At 40.3% G+C, this 25883-nt stretch overlaps 1 protein-coding gene across 3 annotated transcripts in view; it reads right to left on the bottom strand.

Annotated features, from left to right (window-relative positions):
- The window catches only part of TENM1 (teneurin transmembrane protein 1), a 566015-nt gene that overhangs the window by 102836 nt on the left and 437296 nt on the right, over positions 1–25883 (bottom strand). For 2 of the 3 annotated variants that reach the window (XM_060136803.1, XM_060136805.1), the window contains exons 19-22: positions 22310–22453; positions 14625–14874; positions 6396–6416; positions 981–1213 (exon numbers count right to left, since the gene is read on the bottom strand). In XM_060136803.1, the coding sequence (XP_059992786.1) occupies positions 981–1213; positions 6396–6416; positions 14625–14874; positions 22310–22453 (648 nt within the window). The remainder of the gene's footprint in view (positions 1–980; positions 1214–6395; positions 6417–14624; positions 14875–22309; positions 22454–25883) is intronic. The other variant, XM_060136804.1, reaches the window with a different exon arrangement.

Below are 25883 nucleotides of genomic sequence, written 5' to 3'. Positions count from 1 at the left end.
TTTCTGCAACAATTGTGTATTATTTGTGTAATAGTTAAAAAGAAAAAACACATTGGGTTCTTAAAACCCACTACAATGAATACTTCATAAAACCTGCTGAAATAAAAGCACACATACACACAACATCTTGGAGAAGGAACAGAGAAGAATGATTAAATAATTAAGGAGATAGGGTGGATGATATATGACGACAGACTTAAAAGTTGACTATCCTTCAGCTTAGTGGCCTAAGATGGGAATATGATCCAAGTCTATAAAATCATGAAGCTGACTGGGAGAACACGTTTATTTACAAATCCCAGGCAACAGAATTGAGGGTTGGCCCTTTAAGGTTGAGAAGCTGAATTTAGAAAAAAATAACAGTAAGGCTGAGCTCTCACAGAAGGCCAAAAAAAAAAAAAAAAAAAATTGGAATTTGTTATACTAGGGGTGATATAAATTGAAAATATAAATAGCTTCAAGAATGATTTAGATAAATTAATGGAAGATAGGTTCATTAAAGGTTGGTTGTTAAGGAAAAGCCAGGAGTGTCTAAAGTCTGTGAGATACTCAATATATTTGAAAGTGGTAGAAGGTGGCACAGACCTGATCCCCAAACCAGTGCAGGCCACAGTGCTAAAGCCTTCCTCCTGGAGGCTCTCTGCTGGCCAGGAGTTAACCCTTTAGTTGTTGGACTATTGGGAGTTTCCAGGAAGGAGATCATGGGGAGAGGCTGGGGTGTCCGGGAGGCAGAGGGTTCTGGGCAATAACTATTTATCAACCAGAAAAGAAGCATTCCAATATTTTAATAACAGTTATGACTATACTAATGCATACTGGCTAAAAATTAGTCCTGGGTGTGCCTATCTTCCGAGATAGACTTCAGAGATGATGTCTGTCAGAGGTACATTGGGACGGATGGACTACAGTGTGATAACAATCTTAGGATTCTGCCAAGTCAAATGAAACGTTTAGATAACCAAAGGATTTTTTATTTTTACCTCGAGGGCTGTTCAGTGAAGCTTCCGATGCTCTCCCTCCATCTCCACAGTGACTCTGGTCAAAGGGAAGGCACTGATCTCCTGTTCCTGCCACCACTTCAAAATTCTTGGACAAGTCTTTTGTTTCCACAAGAGATTTCAACTTGTAGACTTTTCGGGTATTGGTGTCTGATAGATAAAGTGATTCAGACACAGGGTCCATAGCCAGATAGTATTTGTGAGCAGGACTTGTGCTAAGGAAGAGAAAAGTAAAGTTATTCAAAGCAATTTGTTCAGCATACACTCCCTGGGGTCTGCCTTTTGTCACAAATGGAAAATTCTCTTAAGAGATAAAAGAATTAATGTATCTTCCTTATGTACCGAGCCGATAGGTACCTCTTTGTTTTTCTAGTAATGGGTCTGGGATTAAAAAATAATTCAGTGTGTACTGCTAACCTGTAATGTTCCTGATATTCCAATACCGTCCATTTGGGGGTAGAGAAAGAAGCAGAAGATAGAAAATCCCAGGAGATCCTTTTTCTCATACATACCTTTCATACCCCCCTCAGTTCTCCAATTACCTACTAGATGACTGCCTGGATGTCTAAGTCACCTCAAACTCAACAAATCCAAAACAGAAGTTATTCTCTTCCTGCCTTCCCCATCCTTCAAAAACCTACTTCTTGTCTTCTGGGCTTCCTGCCTCACTTGCAGTCACTACTGTCCTCCCAGGGTCCTGCTGGAAATTGAAAGGCATGTACAAAAAGTGAGGAGTGTGTCTTAGGGAGGGCTGTGCTGGAGATACTCTTCCACTCCAAGCTTCCTTTTGTTAGCTGACCACCGTACTTCTCTAATACACTTTTTCTTTTTCAGGACATAACAGAAGTGATCATATTTGACCTTGTCTTGGTTATAATTAAAATCATCCATACCTCCAAAAGGTGACACTCAAGTTACCTTGATTGGATTTTGGTATTCCTGAAACTCTTCAGTTCCATATTTTACATAGGATCTTGTGTTATTTTTATCTGCATACATGGCTGAGCTCATTCATTAGTTTTGACTATTCCTAATATCATTTTTCCAATAGCTGCAGGAACTTTGGTTTGGGGGACATTTTGCTTGAACTTAAGGTTCCTGTACTGCTGATATCATCCAAGCTCCCAACATGGAAGTCTAACCCTTACTCTCCCCTTTTCTCTCCACATTGTGCCTAATTGTGACTGAAAACAAGCTTTCAGAAGCTTTGTCCCTCCTGCCATCACATTAGTTCTAACTCTTATCATCTGTGGCCTGGAATATTTTCTATAGTCCTGCCCATAGGAGATGTTTTTGAAATCTTAAATCCATTTTTCCCCCATACTGACTCCAGGGTTATTCTGATCATTTGGTTCCCATCTTTAAAAACTGTACAAACTTTTAAATGTTCCTTAGTGTGGTGCACATTCCTTTCTTCACTTAGTAATTAATTCTCTTTAACCTTTTAAGGCTTTACTCAGGCATCATCTTCTGAAGAAAGCCTTCTGGAAATGTCTAGGCTCGGTTATTTGCACTATGCTTACCTCTATTCTCGGGGATCACACATCATATTACTTTTTAAAAAATGTATTGGTATGCCCCAGTAAACCATGAGAGCTTGGAGGAGAGTAATCTTGTCTTATCTCTAACGTGCTCACTGCACAGCACTCTGCCTCACACCCAATGGTCTAAGCCAGAAACCAGAAGCCATTCTTTACTGCTCCTTCTTTCCGCCATTCCCCATATCCAGTAAAACATCATTAAAAAAAAATTCTACCTCCTAAACTCTTTTCCAATCTGCCCACTTCTCTTTATCTCCCCCGTCATTAGTCCTGACATCTCTCAGCTGCACTCCTTGCTTGGTAATACCATTTCTGTATTGTGGATTTATTCAAGTCATTCAGAAGTATTTACTAAGTGCAAACAATGTGCCAAGGAACTGTGCTATGGCCTGGAGACCTACCTGTGTGCCCAATACAGCCCCTTGCTGCATGGAACTCACAGTCTAGTGGGGGAGTCAGATCAGTAAATAGGCTATGACTGTCATAAATCCAAGTGTTACAACAGAAGTAGAAAGCGAGAGAAATGAGCAGATAGGAGGGACACGTGACCTAGCAGCAGCTATCACATTGTATTAGCATTATTGTTTTAAATTATGAAGTCCATACTTTACTCATATTTCCTTAGTTTTTAATTAATATCCTTTTTCTGTTTCAGGATTCCACCTAGGATACCAAGTTATATTTAGTCTTCGTCTCCTTTGGCTCCCCTGGGCTGTGACAGTTTCTCAGACTTCCCTTGTTTTTGATGACCCTGATAGTTTTAAGGAGTACAGGTCAGATATTGTGTAGGATGCCCCCACGGCAACGTAGTCTGATTTTTCTTTTTTCTCATAGTTAGACAGCGATTACAGGTTTTGGGGAGGAAGACCACAAGGGTAAAGTGCCATTCTCATCAAATCAAATCAAGGGTAGTAATATCAACATGACTTACTGTTGATGTTGACCTCGATCGCCTGGCTGAGGTAGTGTTTGTCAAGTTTCTCCTCTGCAAATTTACTTTCTCTCTTACTTTCCACATTGTATTCTTTGGAAGGAAGTCATTCTGCCAAGGCAACACTTAAGGAGTAGGGAGTTATACTCCACCTCCTTGAGGGTCGAGTAGCTACATAAATTATTTGGAGTTCTTCTGCATGAGAACCTTATCTTTTCTCCTCCATTTATTTATGAACTCAACCATTTATTTATATCAGTATGGACTCATGGATATTTGCTTTATACTTTGCATTAAACTCCAATGTGACTTTATTTTGTTGCTCAAATTGTTCCAGCTTTAGCCATTGGGAGCTCTTTCTGTGGGCTTATGTGCCCCTCATAAACCCCCATCAATGTCGGTGCGTTTCGGGTTTTTTTGAGCACTTCCTTACTTTCTGGAAGTACAAGATGTTGCAGGCTCATCTTGTATAATCCCTGCTCCAGGACTGGAACGAATCATTTCTCCAAGGACCCCTGGTTCCTTTCATTGAAGAATGGTATTAGAAACTGAGATCTGAGTGCTGGGTGTAAGCACTATTTTTTCCACATCTCTCTCTCTCCAGATACACTGTGAACTCTTTGCAGGCAAGAACATTATTCCGCTCTCTACCTCAGTGCCAACAGAGGGTCTGACAGGGTTGATGTTCAGGAAGTGCTGAACTAAACTGTAGGACATGAAACTAACTAAGACATAGAGGAGTTCGGGCCTTGGCTACTTAGCCAAGCAAAATGGAGGGGAGAAGGTCATTAGAATAATTAAGATACTCTTAAGGACTGGCATGTTCCTGATTGTATTTGTAATTGCATTTGCCCTCTAAGCATATTTATATTAATGATAGTAAGGCTGGCAAATACTGATTTGAGACCCAGTTTACGGTTTTAATTGGAAAAAAATCAAATCCAATCGGAATACTTGATTTTTTTCTACTTACCTTCATCAAATAAGAGAATCCGGTAGATTCCAGGGACATCCTCAACCCTGGAACCACCATGACAGCTGCTGTAAATAAACTGTAAAGGGTCCCAACAGATTCCAGAATTGATTTGGCAGTCATATCAGACAAAGCATCTCTGTAGCAAAGACTGCTTAAATAGGGGTTTGAGTAAAAGTTTTGACATATTTACTTGCACTTTTTGCCTTCAGAATAAAATTTTTCCAGTGCCCTTCGATCTTTCTAGAATACAGAAGGGGTCACAACCCTTCCCTGAAATAACCTTCAATACTTTGGTAGCCAGTCTGTGGAAGTTTCAACTGAGCCAGATCAATCGTGTTTTGTTTAGGAGAAGTCCATAGGCTATTTTTCCAAGAGAAATGTTACTTGCACAAAAGCACTTTGGAATGCATTCCATTCATTTACTATTGAATATCCCCTATGTGCCTGTGAGGGAAGTTGGAATTATCATTCTTCTCAAACCTCAGCTGGGGAAACCCAGACACATAGAAGGCTCGCCCAAGGTCACCAACAAGCCTGTGCTTGGACTAATATTAGATTAGATCATATGTGACTGTGTATGCAAAATAAATACCTACAAGAATAGTCTTGTTCTGAAAGTGGCAAAAAAACAAAAAAATCAGCGTTACTGTCTTCTTCTAACTATGTTGCTCAGCGAGGCTGTTCTCAAACTTTGCACACTGGCCTTTAGAAAATAGAACAGCCCAACGCACCAAATTCAAATCTGATGGTTATTTTCTTGACAGCCAACAGTCAGGAAGGTCTCCAATATTGAGATGTAATTTCTTGCCATTTCATGCCATTTCCCAAGTGCACGTCAGCTCTTTTGAGATTGTTTCTTTCTACTTTGTGGAAACATGCCAAACCTGAGAAAGAAAAACCACTGGACTACATTCCAATTTGTTCTAATCCCTTGTGTCTAAACGCGTATTGCAATTTGAGATACGTGAAGATTTCTCTTACAACTTCAGTGTTGTTACACTTATTGTCACCTTCTGGTTCGTTTTATATTCAAGCAATGCCCTTCAACTTAGCAAAGATCCCTTCATTCATGCTAGTTAAAATCACACAGATTGTTAAATGGGCAATTAATGCTTATAATTAATACTGGGCAACATTTTACCAGAAAGCAATTTGATAACCAATTTAATTTGCTTAAGGAATCAGTTATGCCAAAGTAGCAAGGCTGATCTTGTGCACTGGTATTTAGGAAGTGGCATCTCCCAAACAAAATCCAAATTACAAACCCTACCAGCGCCATTTTGATGACAATTGGCATTTGAAAGTGAACAAATTCAATTTTCTCCTTTGTAATTTCAGGTAATTTAGAACAGTTTTGACAAGTGTAAGGCATAAACAAATTGAATACAAATACTCATTATGACTAATTTCAGAGTTATGTGCCCTTGTCAGTAAATGGTCAGTTTAAAGTTTATTATTTTTTTTGTGAGATAAAATAGAAACCATGAGGTCACATAAGAGGAAAATGGAAAAATCTTATTCAAGAAGGTCATCATGGGCACTCTCTCTTAATACACACGTCAACTACATTCCTGGAAGCAGGAAGATTGCTGTGCTACCTCTCTCTCTACCTGCAACTTGAAAACATCGAATCTATTTGAACTTACAGACTCACTTGTGATATCACCTAAGGAAAACATAAGCCTGAAAGTTTTGCTTTCCCATGAAGTACTGAACGGCCAGCTTTCACTTATCTTGTTTTCTTTTTGGTATATTTTGATCCTCCAGCAAATTCCCACTTAGTGGAGCTCTCTCCTTTTGGAAGACACTTACCTGAGTTATAACTTCCAAGTTCATGTTCACATTATGCCTTTAACCTTACTTAAGAAGTTTCCCTGTTAGCGCATTATTAGGAGGTGGCGTCTTAGGCAAGAAGGGGCATTAGGTAGCCACCCATGTGATTTGCTTACCTATGTCTGGTATCTCTGTTTCTAGGGTGCACAAGGTATCCACGAGTGGCAAGTAAAAGCAAACAGAGAGTCATCAGTGTCATTCAACAAGCCAAACCTAACCAGACACACCTATTCAATTCCTAACTCAGCTTGTGGCTATTAGAGGGACTCCACAGGGATCACTTAGATGTGCAAGCCAATCCCTCCAGATGTGGACCCAATCCCTCCAGGCTGCTCCTCCTAAAATGGTGTCAAGGTGACTGAATATCCTGCTTGGTGGGTGGGCAAAGCTCTAAGGCAGTTTTTTCAAAAAGTTCACTCGGGACCGTTTTCATTGGAATCGGTTGGGTTCTTGCCACATACGCAGTTTCCTGGGGCTCTCCCCAGTCATATGAATCAGGACCTTGAAGTGGGAGTGGAATTCCCAGGAATTCCATTTTGAACAAACTCAGGTGGTGATTCTGATGCAGAATAAGGTTTAAGAACCACTAGGCTAGGTTTTGAAGAAGCAGCCACTGCAAAGGGTCTGACTGTTCTAGGCTCTATTTTGTTTTTCTGTTTTTTTGAATTTTATTTTATTTATTTTTTAATACAGCAGGTTCTTATTAGTTATTTTGAAAGCCACTTTATCAAAATGCAAACTCTTTCATTATCAAGTCTTGCGTGCAACAGACATCCCAAACCCAACTTTAAGCCACTTATATGATTGCAGAGATAAGATAGGGACATGTCTTGTGAACATTAGCACATTATTTAGCAATATTAAACAATTTAACAAATTGAAAGTATAAAAGTTTTCTCTTCGACCATGATAGAATGTCCCTGGCATCAAAACTGCTGCCTCAAAATAGCTTCAATAAAACACCATTTACATCAAACTCCTAGGGCCTTGTGTTGTCCAGTTATCCATGCACCAAGGGGGCAACCGGGGTGGGCAAAACAGAACTATGTCAGAAGCAGCAGAACGCTTTGGGGAGCCCCTGATCTGTAAGCCTCTTGGCACAGGGCACTGCCTAGGCTATTTCACTCTGCGACCTGGTATGGGTCATCTCACCCCGGGAGCACAGTCTGTGGACAGGCCTGACTTTGGGTCAAATCTACCCAGAATTAAAAGGCTATAATCATCTGTGAAATATAGTCATTTAAATTTTAAAATCCTTTTAAACCTGGCCCTTATGTCATTTTGAAAAATATGAAGATAACAAATCTTTTTATCTAAACTAGAAAATGTTCTTATTCTTTGGAACATCAGGAAAGAAGAAAAGATACAAAATGATTTCTTTTGAAGCCATCTGCAACTACTGATTCAAGTCTTTTTAAAGAGAATCTTTCTGGGATTTTACTAGTTGGGTTATGGTGAGGACCCACTGACTTTTCTGTTTCATGGGACCACCTCAAAAGGGTGGGTATCCCCTGGGTTGACACAAAAGATCAAAAGGTAAGGGTGGGGAGATGTGATTAGAAATCTGGCCCCAGACATTTGAACCTCTTTGAGTTTTTTTGTCTTCAGACACTTGCTTGTTTTCATGGTCTCTAAATTACAGGCTGAGTGTGCTTGAGGCTGGCTCTAATCACCATTACAGGGTTGATCTTCCTGAAGGAAGCTGAGTTGTAAAAATACTAAAAGGATCTCATTGAAGCATGGTTTCATCTACCACAGAGTCTCATGGTACAGAACCATTTGTGTGGCTACAAAGGGTTCTGAAATTCTTAGGTGATGGCAAGGTGTGGGGAGGGGGATGGTCTGAGTTTCTTGCAGCTTCTTCTGATCCTGCCAATAATGTCACTGTGAATTTGGAAAGATGTCCCATATTATGCAGAACAGCTTCTCTCGTTAGCATCTCAGAGGGAGGAAGTGAAAATGACGGAATTTATTTCCAGTGTGTGACCTTGTTCTGTCCCAGAATTACTTTAACTGTTAAAGATTTAGGATTGGGCTACCACCAAAGTCGGTCTGCTGTCTAGCTGGCAATGGACTGCATGCTGAGGTGTCAGCGTGTGAGCGCTTCACAAGTGCCTGGGCCCATCAGCGGGCATCACCACCTGGCAACTGACTGACTTGAAGCTTGCGGTGAGTTCGGAGAAAGGAGTGGAATGGCAAATCTTTTTAGAGCAAGAAATGCTCCTGATGGTAGGACCTTTAAGTAGATCTTTGATTTTGTTCAGGACCTACATGATTAAAAGGGTTGTCTATTCTTTTTTAATTAAAAACTTTTTATTGAGATATAATTCACAAACCATAAAATTCACGCTTCTAAAAAGTGCAATCAGCAGTTTCCAGTACATTCATAGAGTTGTGCAACCATCACTATCACTGAATTCCAGAACATTTTCATCATCCCATGAGGAAACCCCGTGTCCATCAGCAGTCGTTCCCCATTTCCCCGGCTCCCCCAGCCCCAGGCAACCATTAATCTGCTTTCTGCCTCTATGGATTTGCTTATTCTGGACATTTCGTATGAACAGAATCATATAATACGTATCCTTTTGTGTCTGGTTTCTTTCACTTAGCATCATTTCTGACCTATTCTTTATATATCCAATGAGGTGGGGGATGGAGAAAAAAGGGACATGCCAACTTCGGAGGTGCTGTCTCGTGACCAGTCGTCATGAGAGTTTGCCTGGCCTGCTCTGTGTTGGTTGCAGCACTTTGCTTGTTCTTCATGCTGTTTTCAGCTTCTTCCCTCATACGTAGCCAGAAATATCTGAAGTCAAAGAACGAACTTCCCTGCCTGCTCATCGTCCCATGGTAGTCTTCCTTTGAAGACCGAGTTCCCACTCCTGCCACTCGTTGACTTCTTAGATCTTCCAACTTCAGCAAACCCTCATCTAAGACTGTCCTCATTCTCTGGCTCTGTCCCTTGGCCTTATCTCAACTTACCTGTCTTGTGTTTAGGGTCCTGTTTTCAGCTAGCAGTTCATTTGAAAAGCAGTCTCACAAACGAATCCATGCCCAGGGATTAATGACGATTTTAGCTTGATGGGTCATTCTAACACAGGTTCCTGTGTTGGGGACTCTTGGAGAGGCAATGTCTCAACTCAGAGGAACACATTTCTTAGAGTGGAAACTGGGGCACTGTGGAAGGCCAGCGAAGATGTTTTGGGGTGACGTAAAGGGAGCCTTTGAGTGTCAATGTTAATACATGAGATTACACTGGGAAGGTAACCACCTATTTCATCTACGTGTAGTTTGTTTCTGTCTTTGTAGCTCCAGCGCTGCTGACAAGAGGAAGGTTCTTGGTCATTTCTCAGATATTTTCAGAGCCCTCACAGTCCACATTCCATATGCCCCTCAGCATGCTAACTGCCCCTAAATGGGTGCTATTCCAGTTCTACTCAATACCTAGTCAATGACAGGAGTTGAGTCCTGAGAACAATGTAGGAAATATTCACCAGTCACTGTAAAAGAAACAGTAACATCTCAAGAGAAATTTTCATGTCACATTGACATTTGTCAAGTCCAAATTACTCAAGGTACCAAGAAGCATCTGCCAGGCTCTTACTGTTTTTTCTTTCTTTCATTTTTAATGAAAGGACAAAATAAATATCTGGAGAATAACAGCATCTTGAAGAATAACAGCATGAGGTTTTTATAAAGAATAAGTCATTTCCAGTTATGCTTAATAAGTTTTCTAATAGATTCATGAAATTAGAGGATGAGAGGGGAGCAAGAGGATATTCATACTTAAATTCTTGCAAAGCACTTGACATGGTGTCGCCTGTTTTTACTTATATAACTATCCATGTAAGTTTTAGAAAACTGAAAAATGACCCTGAGGCCATAATCAAAGGAAGAGGAAACAGAGCCATTAATTGATGAGAAATAGTTGAAGGACTTGGGGATGTACAGAATGAAGAAGAGAAAGCTCAGGAACCTATGGTAATCTGTCTTTACACTTGTGAAAGTTTCTCAGGTAAACGAGGGAAGTGGCTTCTGTGCTTCAGATGTTAACATTTGCCACTACTGAGTGGATGTTTCATGAAGACAATATAAGGAAGAATTTTCAACAGAGCATTCCAAAGATGCAGTGGACTGTCTAGAGAGATACGTAAGTTTTCTGTTATTGAAAAGGATCAAACAAAGTAGAGATGATCAACCGTCAGGGATGCAGTGGGCACTACGTTGTACCAGATACCTCCATGGACTCTTTCTATCGCTAAGCTCACAAATCTGTGATATCACTTTTGCGTTACTGAAATATGTGTGTGTGTGTTTAAAATTTTAACACGAGAAGCAAGTCACTAGGGATACCTAGGCCTAAACTATCTCATATGGAAATAAATCTATCTTAAAAAAAAATCTTCACAGAATGTATTTTTGAGACTCCCTCGGGTTTAATCGCATGATCTTATAAGCTTCCCTTCTTTATTATTTTATCTCAATTTCTCACTGGAAGGAAGCACTAAGATGTATATGTGCAGATGACATCTGAAGTAAACAGGCAAAGGGATACTATATACTTAAATAACAAGAAATAATATTGTTGTTCTTGGCATGTTGCTAATAATAATCACATAACTGACTTTTCCTTACCCTCCCCATTCAGCCAATGGGGGATCAGCTTGAGGAAATAAATGATCATCCAACAATGAAAATGAAATTATTTTTGAGGTCAGATGAAAGAAACTCAATTGGGGACAGTTTGGATCGGTAGAGCTGAGAGGAAAAATCTATAGTCTTCTAATCTTTGAAATGTCAAGGGGCATCTGGAATTGTTCAATGTGGCCCAAAATGGAACAAGAGGATGAAAGAGAAGGAAATCTAGAAGGGCAACCAGTAGGAGCAAGCTTTATGTCCTCTCAAAATGTTATCAAACTCTGGGCTGAGAAGTACACATCTGTGGATCTTAAAACAAGTTAAACCGTATAAGACATGTAAGAGGATGCTCAAATATTAACGTGAAGCCAATTTTATAGACAGAAAAGTAGAAAACAGAGTAGTTAAGTTATATAATGAATAACCTGACAGAGAGTGAAGATCTAGAATGTTCTGTATCCCTTTCTGTAACAACTTGTTGACGATATTGCTCTTTCATTCACAGCTTTAAATGCAACTAATAACATAATGACTATATATAGTCTGTGTTTCCAAGGAAACAGATGACTCAACCAAATAAAATGACTAATATGCACTGGAGGGGGGGTAATTAAATTAACTGATTTTAACATCAACCAAAAACTGGTACAAAATGAAGTTTCTGTCTATCTACAGTAGAATTCAATGAACATTATGGTTGTTAAGCTAGCAAAGCCCCTTATATCAACTTATTTCTCCCCAGGAAGTTTAAGCCTGGAAAAGTTACAAAGCAAATATAAAAATTCACCAATTGTATGTGAAAGATGCAATGTGTACAGTATAGGCTACCAATCAGGATAGATACTTTTTTAAAAAAAGTGAATCTAATAAGAGCTATATTAGTTTCTGAGTAAACATGACAGATAATGTTTGCTGTCACAGACTGGGTGGATGGTATTGACTGCAGTCAAATAGGGAGTTACCTGTTAATTAGGTCAAAATGATCATATATATATATATTCAATCAGCTTATTCCTCCAACGGCCAGTCAGAGGAGTGTCGGAGTAGAGAAGGAAGAACTATTTTTTTCTTCTTGAACCTAATGCAGGGAATCTTAACCATGAGTCTATGAAAGGGCTTCATCCACAGGAGGGGGGAATGTGGGGAGAGGGAAAATATGTGACCCCTGAATTTTTTGTGAATGTTTTTTTCTGGGGAGAAGGCACATAACATACAATAGATTCTCAAAAAAATCTGAGAATTTTACAAAAGAATGTTAGGGGGCTTCCCTGGTGGCGTAGTGGTTGAGAGTCGCCCTGCCGATGCAGGGGACACGGGTTCGTGCCCCGGTCCGGGAAGATCCCACATGCCGCGGAGCGGCTGGGCCCCTGAGCCATGGCCGCTGAGCCTGTGCGTCTGGAGCCTGTGCTCCGCAACGGGAGAGGCCACAACAGTGAGAGGCCCGCGTACAGAAAAAAAGAATGTTAGGAAGAATTGCTCTACAGGAAGTCAGCTCAGAAGAGTCAGCTAGGGAGACTCAGGATAAGTGAGAGCCTGGGTGTATGAGCTCATGGTGTGCACTCGCCTATGCATTTGAAGAGCTGTGACAGTGAGAGAGAGCAGTGTTTTGGAGTAAGAAGGAATAGAGGGATTGGAAAATACTTCACGCCATCAGAAATGAATTTTCCTTTATACTGAGAAAATCACTGCAATTAGGGTCCAAGTTATTCTACTTTAGTCTTCAAATGACTTTGTGTTGAAGGTCATAAGGTACTTTGGACTAAAATTCAAATTTGTGAACTGTTAAGGATCCTTGACGAGGGAGAATCTCCTTGATGAATGACAATTGCTCCACCTTAGGTAAATTTGCATTTAAATTACAACGGAAAGGACTAAATTTAGCTGGGTTTTCTTTTTTGTTTTTATAGATAATCCTATGGTTTTTTCCTCTGAGGAGTTAGCTATATAGGGGCTAGCTATATAGGTTTTATAGGGTTGGCTATATAGGGTCAGCAAGACAAGGTCTCTGTCTACCCGATGGCCAAGATCTGCATGCCTGGAAATATTCAGATGGTGAATGAATTGTTCAGTGCTCCACCCATGTTCGGCATCAGGTGGACAGAACTTCCCTAGGATTTTGAAAACAACATAGAATGTTGTATAAAACATTTGCAAATCCAGGCATACAGCCATCTTGGCCTTCCTTATTGACTTTCCAGTAAGTAGGTACCCAAAGGGATATAGTGCTTGTAATGACAAATCCTGGTGAGGTATGACGTCCCGAGGTACATGAACATTTGATTAGGGCAGGGTGCTATGAATTAGTACCTCTCTAGACTCTGTAGATGTGCTTTATCTTTATAAAATCTTAATTTTACAATCTATTTTTTTATCAGTCAAGGGATTTAACAGCTTTGTTCTCTATGACAGCGTTTGCAATTATAATTAAGAAATGTATTAAAACTGGAGTGAATTAATGTGAAAAATGGATGGGGGCTTGGGACTAGAAGATTTCCCCAGCTAGCTATGAAAGACTAACTCAGTCTGAGAAACGGGAGGTAGATTCCAAAGCAAAGCACGAGAATCTGAAAAATTTCGAGGACTGTCCTTATGTATTCAAATTTCCACGTTTGTGTCAACATGAGTATTAAATGAAAATGACCCAAGATTTTGCATGTGCTTTCACTGGTCTTGACTGTGCTTCCATACATACAAGTTGTTCCATCATTGTCTCTATTCTCCCAGTCACTACTTTTCAGGTCAATGAGGTGATGAATGAGGCAAGAACTGTTTTGTGGAATAGTTTATAGAGTGGCGCCAAAGTCTTCTGGAACATAGGGAAATTTTCAGCTTAATGCCCTGAAGGCATGTGTCAGGGATAAAGCTGTGATAACCAATGAGAAGAAAGGCTCTACCAGTTTACCCAGGGAAAGGGAAACAGGTCTGTTTATCTCTACTGGGATGAGAGAGGATGTTTTCCTTTTCTAGGACTCCAGGGGACATATATTTGGTCTTATATCCTTAGAAAGGGAGAAATAAAGCTGATTAAGCCATGGTCTATTTACTTGCTATCTTTGTGTAACTTCAAAATATGAAATACCAAAAGGTATGAATTCCTTTCAAAAGGTGCCAAAATACTTTGTACTCTCAAGAAAATTCCTAAAACAGAGGAAGAAAGCCTAAAGATGAATGCTTTAATCATTTTTTCCAATGGATTAGAGCTTTTAAGGATAAAAAAGTAATCCTTCCTCAAAATGTCACACAAACACAGACGGCAATTTTCCTTTTGACGAACTGATCACTTCAAAAGACTGGACCTGGAGAACTTAGAAAATTTAGCCTTTTGGATTTGACAACACCTCTACCTGCTAGAATGAATACTAGATATTTCTGATCAGTCTTCATAGTGGCCAGAGCACGGGTTGAGTGACTTACCTGAGCACTCAGAAGTACTGAGATCCACGTCAGTGACAGGAATGCACCCAGGGAAGGCCACACATACAGCGATGTCAACACTTCCTGGTTCTCCAAAGCAGTGCTCAAAGGTTTCTTCAAGTACGAGTAGCCATGGTGACCTATGTCTGTGCCCCTATTCCTGCATCTTAGCTCAGTACCACAATATGGGCAACTGTATTTTCTGCTCCTTCTGGCAATGCCTTGTCTCTTCCTGTTTTCTCATTCTTGCTTTTTCCTTATCCACTAAGCAAACACAGAGATTAGAGGAGACTTACCTTAATTCCAAAATACTAACGGAGTTTCCCGAGGGAAATATTCGCCTTACAAAATTGAAGTCACCAACATACACACTACCATCAGGGCCAGAAGCTAAGGCAACGGGAGCAAAGAGTTTGTTGTTGTGGGCGAGGCCATTGCAGTTGGTGCAGGCAACACTCCGTTGGTGTCCATTACCCATTATGGTTGATATGACTGGAGGCTGCTGGGAAATGAACATATTTTCTCCATTCCCTTTGTGTATGATTCCTAGATCCAAGGGGAAAAAAAAAAAGAATTAAAAAAAATTACCACACAGTATTCTCAGTGATATTTTAATTTCTCATTGTTCAAAGTAGGAAGGAGCGTTGGCCTGCTATAAAAGAACTTGAGAGTGAAGCGCATTGCCCCAGGTTTTAGTTAACTGCACAGCTACAACAAATGGCAGCATAACACTTTGCCTCAGTTTGCCCATCTGTGAAATGGAGTAATATACCCAGTCCTTTTAATGTTGATTCTAAATGCCTCAATGGAGCATTTAATGACTAACTTTTAATGATCTCCTGTTCACTTTGGGCTCTGTGAATCATCCATGGCTGATTTTTCATCTCTGGCTGGCTTTCTTCTGATGCCTGGCGCACACCTGTCTGACTTCAAACCACCCGCACTATGCAACGGCTTCGTGAAAAGGGAGTATCAGTCAATTTAATATTAACCTTAGCAAAACACAATCAGGAAGGTAATCTACTTCTGTGAAAAGAAAAGAAATCATATTGCTAGAATGCACTTCAAAGATATAAGAAAAGGACTTGAATTTTCCACTCTTTTGGACCATATCTCACTATCATCAGTGCAGGAAATAGAGATACTGACTTATGAGAATGCTGGAAAATACTCTGCAGTCATTTTCTTTGGGCAATCTCATCCATTCCCACGGCTTTAACTCCCATCTCTCTATGCTGAAACTTTCTCCTGTCTAGTCTAGAGTTTTCACCTGACATGCAATTTCCTAGTAGATCTCTTTACTTGGATGCCTCACAGGTACCTCAAACTCAACAAATTGAACACTGAACTCGTTATTTTTATTTTATTTTATTTTTCTGCACTCCCCTACCAAACCCTCCTCCTCCTTCTGTGTTCCCCACTGATCTTCCGAGGTATCACTAGGCGTGTATTTACCCAAGTTGGGAATGTGGGCACCACTGTGGCTCTTCTTTTCCTCACTCTCTAAACCTAATTAATTACTAAACCCCCATTGAGTCTATCTCCTAAAATATGTTGAACCAGTTTCATGGTCTCCGTTTCTACCACGACTGCTTTCGTTCAGTTTGTCTTAAATTCTGGGTCTCCTGGTCTCCATGCATACCCATCTCCAAACCACTGTCCACACTCCTGCCATAGAGATTATGTCAATCTGTGGCTGAAAACCTTTTAATAGTTCCATACCCTCTGTGGAGTAAGGGGTCCATTCCTTATTATTAAGGAATACAAAGCCCTTCATGATTTGGCGCTTGCCTCTTTCTTCAGCCTTCTGTCTCATCGCCCTCTCATGTGTATCCCGAGCTTCAGCTACAGCAAACTATTTACAAGTATTTTCACATGCTTCCATTCCTCTCTGCTTTTTTAAAAAAATTATTTATTTATTTATGGCTGTGTCAGGTCTTTGTTGTGGCACGTGGGCTTCTCTCTAGTTGCCGTGCAGCATGTGGGATCTTAGATCCTCGACCAGGGATCGATCCCACGTCCCCTGCACTGGAAGGTAGATTCTTAACTGCTGGACCACCAGGGAAGTCCTTCCTCTCTGCTTTTGTACTTCGCTAGTCCCCCTATCCTGAATGCCTTCCTCATCTTGTTTGTTTGGGAAATTCTTACCTATCCTCCAAAGCTCAGCTCAGTTCTTCCCCAATGCTCTATCCAGCCAGAATTAGTTACTTCCTCCTCTGTATGTGCAGTTTTCCATAGCTCTGTTATAACACTTGACACATGTATGATACGGTTTTCACTACTTCTCTATCTTCCCCATTAGAACATGAGCTCCTTGAAGGCGCACCCTCTGTCTTACTCCTTCCTGCGTTTCAGCGCCCATCCCTGTGGCCAAGTTGTTATAAGTGCTCAGTAAATGTTGAAAATAAGCTTTGAGTCTCTTATAGTTTCCTTGTCCAAATTCCAATGATTTTGAAAACCTGCTGAGCCTGGGCAGAAAACCCAAGGAACAAGTACTGCTGTGCTAAATAGCTCAAGTCTGCCCAGAATGAGCCAGGACAGGTATTAAAAAAAAAAAAAAAAAAAAAAAGCCATGTGGTGAGAAGGCATGCCAATGTGTCAGGCTGAAGTAACTGACAGCAAATGAATGAATGCAGTTATCCTGTCCAGTCTTATTTTTTCTCCCATGACCCCTGCTATCTATCTCCTCGGACTACCTGTTACTCTCCCTAAACATTTCCTGAAATGTCTCCCTCGGTTTTCTTCCAACTTTTAGTCCCACAGTCCTACAATAGAAACTACTGATCACTCTGAAATAGGAACGTTGCTGGCAAAAATAGACAAGAGGGTAAAACACGCACAAAACCATGGCACCAAATATGAACCTAGAAGGGGCCTTCCAGGAAACAGAAATCCCATACTCATATAGCCTTTGCATTTCAAATCTAAAGTAATTTTACTTTCCCTCACAAGGTGATTTCTGGCTATTTTTTCAACATATGATCTGCAGGACCAGCTATGAGCTTATGCCCCAACAAATTGGTCTGTCATTGTAGAACCATGAGATAGATATCTTGAGGCTCACTACTTTCTTATTTATTTTATTAATAACTTTATTAGGCAGTAAAGAAATTTCTTAAGATTTAGAGTAGTTAATTAAGTTAGATTAATAGGATGGAATTTCATTTCTCAAAAAACACTTAATTGCAATGTGATCAATACTGCAATTTAAATGAATTGGGAGAAAGTGAATGAGAACTGGCATGACGGTTGCACAACATCATTGAAAAGAAATCTCCTGATGATCACTCACTGAATATCCTACCAATGAGACCATGATATGTTCTTTAATAAATGAGAAAACCAACTGTTTAGCATGTCAGTATTTCAGCAATGCACTACAGGGTATATCATTCAAAAATATTTCCAAGTATGGGCTTGGAAATAGCAGACTTGCTATTAACATCTATTTTCACAGATAGATCTCCATTTTTTTAATATTAATATAATGGTATAGTTAACAATTACCTTCAAAATGACATGTTATTACCAGGCTCCTGCCAATTTAAAAACTAAGATGGCTATTCTAAACCATTCTTCTAAGCCTGCAATTCTAAAACTCCTCTTTTCTATTAGAAAGCCCAGCACTCCATCAAAGAAGAAGAATGATTAAAGGAAATAAAACATAAGGCAATGTACTTTCTGATTACATCTCAACAATTGATGTCTTGCTTTCATGCAAGGTACTAAAGTGCCCGTGTACTGAAATTACCATTCCTGTTTAAAGCTGAAGCAATCAAAACAAAAATGGGCAAACCCCTTTTGTATTGCCCTGGAAAGATAGATCATTTTGAAGGGTGTTTTTGTTGTTTCAAGAATCTGTTTAACCTTCCATTACATAGAACCGGGGCATACCATCTAGCAACAATGATTTAACACCAATTCTTCTGCAAAAGGTTGCTTTGAAAATATTTTGTTTATGTTCCTGGAAATCTTGATCAATTACTGCTGCCTCCTTTCCAGTTTATTCTGCCACACATGCTCATTTTGAAAACAGAATCAAATGATCCTGAGACTACGCACATTATTTATATGAAGGCCAACTTCCTGCTAAGGATTGGGTGTCTTGTCTACAGTCAACAAAGAAACCCCACTGGCTGGAGCCCTACAGCACATTTTAGATCTCCCCCAAGGTTTCCTTTCCTCTGCCAAAAAGTCAAGCCTGTTGTATAGTAAGTTAAGCATACTTTTAAACACACTACTCATACCTTCCTGCTACCTTGCTCAGAACTTCTTTTGAAGCTTATAAATAAGTTTGAAATAAAAATTCCCCTTGGGAGCCAGTGAGTGGTGCTTTATGTTGATTTCAAAGAAGAAACCATTTTTCAGGCTTACGAACAACATGGGACCCAATACATATTTCTCTTAGGACTTGACTGAGAGGATATAAACACAAACTGGGAGATATGCCAACATGATCAATGGAAACTTACTTGTCCTCCCACTAAAACCATTTGCCAACAAACTACTGGCCTATCTTGGAAGCTAAGTTAAAGGAAATTCTTTATCCATTTCAGACAGATGACAATACCCAATTAGAACCCTGGATTGTTTTTTCTAATAATTTTAAACACTCAACTGGCATAATTTTAAAGAACTGATTTATCTTAAAAGAATAAATATGTACTCTCTGTAATCACTAAGAAGATGTATTTTGAAGGAATAATATTGAAAAACACAAGTTCCTAGTTGTTTTTTTTTTAATCTCACAGTGAAAGCAGGAACCATCTCCATATATCAGGCATAATATTTGGAAACAATGCTCCACAACCAATGGTTAATTGTCAGGTAAATACAATTGCTGCAACTGAAATGACAAATGGTCTGAAAACACTGCCTACTAGAAACTACCCGCTGCATAATGATTTTGGAGCCAAAGAAAAACTGCAGAATTGAATGGCAGCAGACATCCAATCTAATTACAGGTGTCTTTTTAACCAGCGAGAGGAAATTGGGGGAAGATAGATTCTTGTTTCTAATCTGCTATCTGTCTCAGATCAAAAAAGCGGGGTGCCTAAAGAGTTAGGCTCTGGCCTTAATCAGTCAGAAAAGACTGTCTGACCTGAGGGGGAAAGAGCATTGCTTTCTAATTGGTCCTCTCAAAGCTGCTCCTTCACACTTATCATTCCTGTTTCTAAAACTGCATTTATGGGTGGGATTTAGATTCTGAAAATGTCCCAAGAGAGGTGTTCGTGTCCAAGGGCAGGCTGAAAGGCACTGGCAGAGCTGCCTTCAGATCTGTTTCCTGGCAAGTGTGACCAGTTCTTGGTGAGAAATACAATGTGCCTACAAATGAGATGATAAAATGAACAAATCTTCCTTTTAAAAAATCTATCTTAAGTAAGGTTTCTTTCTCAGAATAAAATTCTCAGAAAGAGACAGAAAGTAGATTTAGTGGGGTTGGGGTGAGTACAAGGGATCTTTTGGGGTGATAAAAACATTCTAAAACTCTGTGGTGGTGACGGTTACACAACTCTACCATTTACTAAAAAGCATTGAAGTGTACACTTAAAATGGGTAAATTTTGTGGTGTATAAGTTATACTTCAGTAAGGCTGTTAAAAAGATTCCCAGAAATAACTTGGTACCTATTACCTAAAAACCAATTACTGGTGAATTAGGGGTGAAAAGGACACATCTGTGGAAATCAGGGGGGCCCCTAAAGCCAACTCTCTGAATGGCTCCCCTCTGTTCTGAATTTTTAAACCTGGGTGAAGCAAATGGTAAGAGAATATAGGACTGGGAGCACACAGCTGGGGGCTGGATTGAGGTCATTTCCACTTTGTGTTTAATGTCAATGACAGGCATTTGAAAGAGACAATCCATACGAGCCAATAAAAGTGAGTGGAAAAGAAACGGCTGCTTAAAATGTCAAACTCTTTCAAATCAAAACAAAAAACCTAATAATTTAATAAGTGGCATCTGCCCTTTCGTTTTTATACTTTTAAAACTGTGATTCTCCTTTTGACAACAGAAAAAAAGTTGACATTTTATATCCGTGCCTGAATCTTTGCTCTTAAAAAAACAAACAGTCGGAAGTGGAATTTGGGATCTTCCTTCAATGGGGGGAAGAAGGTATAACAAGGGCATATGGCAATGGACTCCATCTTCAGGGCCCACACTGGGACTCTGGTAGGTGGTCTCATTCTGTGGTTGAAGCAAACCTGGTTAGCTTTGCCGATCAAAATTTCCCAGCCTGTGTGGCTGGTTGGATTGGTTGATTTAACTACGGTGCAAATGAATAAGACCATAGGTGTGATTATAAAACGGATCTCTTAGCCTTGGTCAGTTCATGGCCTTACAAGATAACCCGGCCTTAGCCAGCTATTTCACAAAGGTAAGAGGGATACAAGGGCAGCTGGACGGAAGGGTGTAGCTGCCTCATATATACATTCATTTCCCCAGTCCTGGAGAAATAACCCAAAGTACACATTCTACTAAAGGTTGGTCAGAATCTGCCTCTTCAGATGAAAAGGAATATGATTTCACAGTGAAAACTTACCAGTAGATGTTCAAATGACGCTGGATGGAAACACCAACGATTGGTTTCCCAGCAAAAGGAGGTGAAGTGACTTGGATGAAGCATTTATAACCAGGGTAGCAAAATCAGTTTGTCTGAGAGAAGCATGGACTTAAGGGCCACCTGTGGTCTCCTCTCCTGATTTATTTAACATTTAAATTACAAACTAGGAGAAAGCGACAGCAGGAAAAGTGGTACAAAGAAGGCAAAGGTTGAAGATGAGAGTGTCCTGATTCTCACTGCTTTTCCCTCTTTCCTAAGTCCAGGACTTAGGAGGCTTAAAACTAAGTGAAGTCCAGAGCTGTAGCCTTTTCCCAGATTCTTTCTCTTCTTCCCCTGCGTTCCTCTTACCTCTTTTTCTCTATTACCCATTACTGTCCCTTTACTCTACCCCTAGCTTCTTACTGCATATACTGACATTTATGTGGATAAAAAACTGGCGTAGAGAAAGAGCACATGGACAGCTCTTGGCCACTTACTGTGAGCCCTAGGGGAAAGTAACGTGACTCAGCTTCGGAGTCTTGATTTTTAAATGGGGTTAAGGCCACACTGCAGGGTTGTTGTGTTTAAAATGGGACAGAGTTCACTAAAACTCTTTGAAAACTGTATCACTTAGATTATTCATTAATTCTAAGATGCACATTTTGCTTCCTATTTTCACATCTCTGGAATAAGTATGTATCTTGCAATCAATGTGTGTCACTGTTTAATTGACACCGTTTTCAATAAAATAATGGTGTACTTATAATCGATGGTGTCTTAGATCATATGAAATACGGCAAATATTATTCCAATTTTTAGAAGTTGGTTACAATGTCAGATAAACTGGTTAACCACCTGGGATAGTGCAGTAATGACAGATGATTTTTTAAAAATAAATTTATTTATTTAATTTATTTTTGGCTGCACTGGGTCTTTGTTGCTGCGTGTGGGCTTTCTCTAGTTGCGGCGAGCGGGGGCTACGCTTCATTGCGGTGCCCGGTCTTCTCATTGCGGTGGCTTCTCTTGTTGCAGAGCACGGGCTCCAGGCACGCGGGCTTCAGTAGGTGTGGCTCGCGGGCTCTAGAGCGCAGTCTCAGTAGTTGTGGCGCACGGGCTTAGTTGCTCCGTGGCGTGTGGGATCTTCCTGGACCAGGGCTCGAACCCATGTCACGTGCACTGGCAGATGGATTCTTAACCACTGCGCCACCGGGGAAGCCCCGACAGATGATTCTCAAAACCCTTTGTGAAGAGGTCTCACTCTACTAGCACTAATTTGAAATCAGATCCATTTGAAAAGAAATATAATGTGGTCATCTCTAGGTGGTGGACTTATAAGTACTTTTTTCCTTGTACTTTTCCAAATTTTCTGCAATAAGTATTACATATATACGTATATAGCATTAGGAAAATAGTATTAATAAATATCAAAAAATGTGCTTACCACTTTGAGGGTTCAAAATATGATGCTTATTCAATGACCAGCCTCCTAGGTTAGAAGCATCCATCTCGAAACCTTGTAAGATAACAGTCCTTTTTTCCCAGAGAATAAAGTCGGGGCACATTTCATATTCATATCCCACAGACACTGCAAACAAAGAGTTAATAACACATTAGAACATTTAAAAAGATTTGCTTCATTTTTGCACTGGTTGGTAAACCTCTGGCTAACACATCTGCTATTGAATTCTGATTTGGGTTGAAATTTGATCACAAATACTTTTCACCTAGCATAGCATCGGGCATCCGAAAGTGACCAGTCAGTGCATATTGGATAAATATATGAATGAGTGACTCACTGAGGCTGTCATTAGGTATGCACCATATGTTTTGGACATCAAGCTTTAGTATGCGCTTTTGGGTAAAAGGCTGCGTTGTAAAACTGAAGAAATAAGCTCCCTGAAGGCTTAAGCTGTGGTGATACAATTTCTTTCTTTACCTTTGTAGTAGAAGTGCAGGGAAAGTTGTTTTCTGATCTCTCTGGAGTGCAAAATGCACTTAGGAAGCTGGCTTTGGAGTACTGGGTCACTTATACAACAACTGACTACACATGAGACTAATAAAAATCGATTCGCCCATTTATATTTTCTCCCATGCTAACTGGCCTTTAGTTTGCCAAGAAGTCTGAGTTTGCTTAGAGTGCTACAAGCACTGTGAGTGTAAATTCCACTTTGTGCATGTTAGACTTTGGTTTCTAACCAATGGGACATCACCCAACATTTGGCTCCAACCCTTATGAAGCACGGATGTCGTGCATTAAACTGGGAACCCCAGTATGGCGCTAAAATGGGAAGTGCAGAATGTGATAACTTGGGTGCCTCTGCTCTACTGGAATATGTAGAACTCAAGTATACCAAGTCCCAACCATTTTCTCAGTTGGTAAATCTGCTTACCTGTTGGAACCCCAGAGTTCTGATTCTTGAATTTAAAATGCTTTGTGTCCTCATAATGTTCTAAGCCTGAGAGTATTGGCTCATCACACTGCATAGCCCAAAGCTAGCTGCTTTTCCCCCTTTCTGGCAGCTTAAAATATCCCTAGCTGGTCGTGTGCTATTGCTTTCGAGTACCTGCCTCTACCTGACTCTTCAGATGCCCCTGGAGAACTCATTTCTTTCTTTGTCATCTGGTTATGAAAACTGGTAATGAAAATGTGTGCTTAAACAATGCCAGTGCAATAGGTCCTAAGAGGAAAAATTCAAGCAGACTAGTTTTGGATTTGGGCATTAGGTGAAGAGAAAAGATGGTAATTTTAGTCCAACTGATTTAGGTGTGCACATGCATGTGTGTGTGCAAGCACATGCACAGATAAGCTAAAAAGTCCTTATGATTGTGAATATACAACTCGTTACCTTTGGGGGGTCATCTGTGGCCAATTTTAAACCACAGGCTGACTTCTCTTTGTCCCCGCTCCATCAAAGCTTTAAAAGGGACCAGGACCATCTTCACGCTTAGAAGGGCCCCATACTTGGTTTAATGTTCTCCTGTCACTGTCTTGAAATCCTTAGTACTTTTTTAACAAGAGGCTGGGTATTTTCATTTAACACTGGGCCCTGCAAATTATGTAGCTGGTCCTGATGGGGATGCCCTTCTACCCTGCCATCAGCTGGTGAAGACTCTTGGAATGCAAACTCATTTTAGTATTAGCCCTAACCAAGCACTATTAGCAAGGGAGATCAATAGGAAGCAGGAAAGACTAATCATACAGTGGAAATGATTTCTAAAGGGAAATTAGTTTGGGATCATCTGGTTCAATGCTGTTCTCTATTAAGATGGATAGAAACACAGAATTTCAGTGGTGAAGAGGATCTCAAAGGTAATCTAGTTCAGGTTACACGTGTGGCACAAATCATTGCTGTCTACAATCTCCTTGATATCTTATCATGTCCCCAGTGCTTTGCTAAAACAACTCTGGTATAGTGGAGATAACTGGTTTCAGACCTAGAGTCAGAAGAGACTTCAATTCTTGCGTCTGCCATTAACTAGCTGTGTGGTTGCAGGCATATTATTCTCCATCTCCGGGAGTCTGTTCTTCATTGTAACAAAGGAGGAGGGGAGAGGATGGACTAGAATTGGTGGTTCTTAGACCCTTTTGGGTCAGGGAACCTTTTGTTATGAATGTGATAAAAGTTATGGATCTTCCTCCTAGAAAAACGCATATGCACACAAAATTTTAAATATAATTCTAGGGGGTTCACGGATCTCCTGAAGTCTAAATAAAGATCTCAGATCAAAGACTGCTGTACTAGATAATTCTTACAGTCCCCCTTTAGCATTTCACTCTATGATTCTAAAGTGCATTCTTTCAAGATTGCATTTGATCAGTTCAAGTTGGGGAATCAAACCCAAAAGCCAAAGAGAGCACTGTATCTCATGTTGGAAAAATCAGGGGGTGAGAAAGCACACTTAGGGCCATGTTGGTGTGAAGAATAACACAGTTTCTGCTTCTCTTGCCAACACTTAAAAGTCTTGATTAATAAATAATCACAACGATAATGATTACAAGTTCCCTTAAAGCCACATCTCCTTCCCTGCTATTGTCAGGATCTGCCTCTTACACATTTGAAGCCTGATGTGCTCCCCTAGAATCTCTTCTCCGGAAGTTGATTGTGCAGTTTTGCAAGTAAGTAGTGTGCCCTGGTGACCTCCGATGGTGGTCTGGAGCCTGCTTTTTCCCTCTCAGGAGCAAAGATCCTCCCAACTCTGTGGCAGGAAATGCTTATATAAAGTATCCTCAGTGCAATGGTAATGAGACATCCTCTTCACCTCCTCATGTCTGAATTGCTCTCTAGCCCACAACAAAAAAGTGCACTGGCTGCAAACCCCACAATTATATTATTTTTTCCCCTAGTCATAGCAAATAGCAACAAGGCGGCCACTTAATAAGTTCCCTCTAATTTTTATTAGATTTACTTTCTCTTGAGAAAACTCTAAGAGCTAATCATGTTATGATTTATACTTAAGACTTGTCCAAAATTCCAACTGACTTTAATGAGAATGGCTGTGTGTGGCTCCTTGCTCAGAGTAACAAGGCAAGGTTTCTTTCTGACAGCAGCCGCTTTAACAGAATCCTGGAACTTGCAGTTGGTGTATGAGAAGGCAGACGTTTCACCCCGCGGAGTTGAGCTGCTCTCCAAATGCACAAGGAACTGGCAAATACAGTAGCAACCAATCCTAGACTTCCTCTCATGGAAGCAGACTGTAACGCACTGAATGCCTACTCTTTTTCATATAATTAAATATGGGGGAAAAAAGGGCTACTCAGGGGTTGGCACTGAAAAGGCTGAGCACCGACATTACACTCTGCCTGGTACTGTGACAGCTGAGTCTCAGTTAACTAAGCAGAGTGGACCCACTACCACTTCCCAGGTGGCCTGGTGCCTGTCACATCTGATCATCAACACAGCATGGTGTAGGCAAAGGATTCAGCCTCCAGCATTCTGGAGTGGGGCCTGGGAAGAACAGTGTAATAGGAAGAAAAGAATAATTATTCATCAACATTTCAGAGGCGCTGTGGAGGA

The sequence above is a fragment of the Lagenorhynchus albirostris genome, chromosome X, assembly GCF_949774975.1.
Source record: "Lagenorhynchus albirostris chromosome X, mLagAlb1.1, whole genome shotgun sequence".
NCBI classification, from domain to species: Eukaryota; Metazoa; Chordata; class Mammalia; order Artiodactyla; family Delphinidae; genus Lagenorhynchus; species Lagenorhynchus albirostris.
Note: the sequence above shows the minus strand (reverse complement) of the source record. Positions and strands in the feature narration are given on the sequence as shown.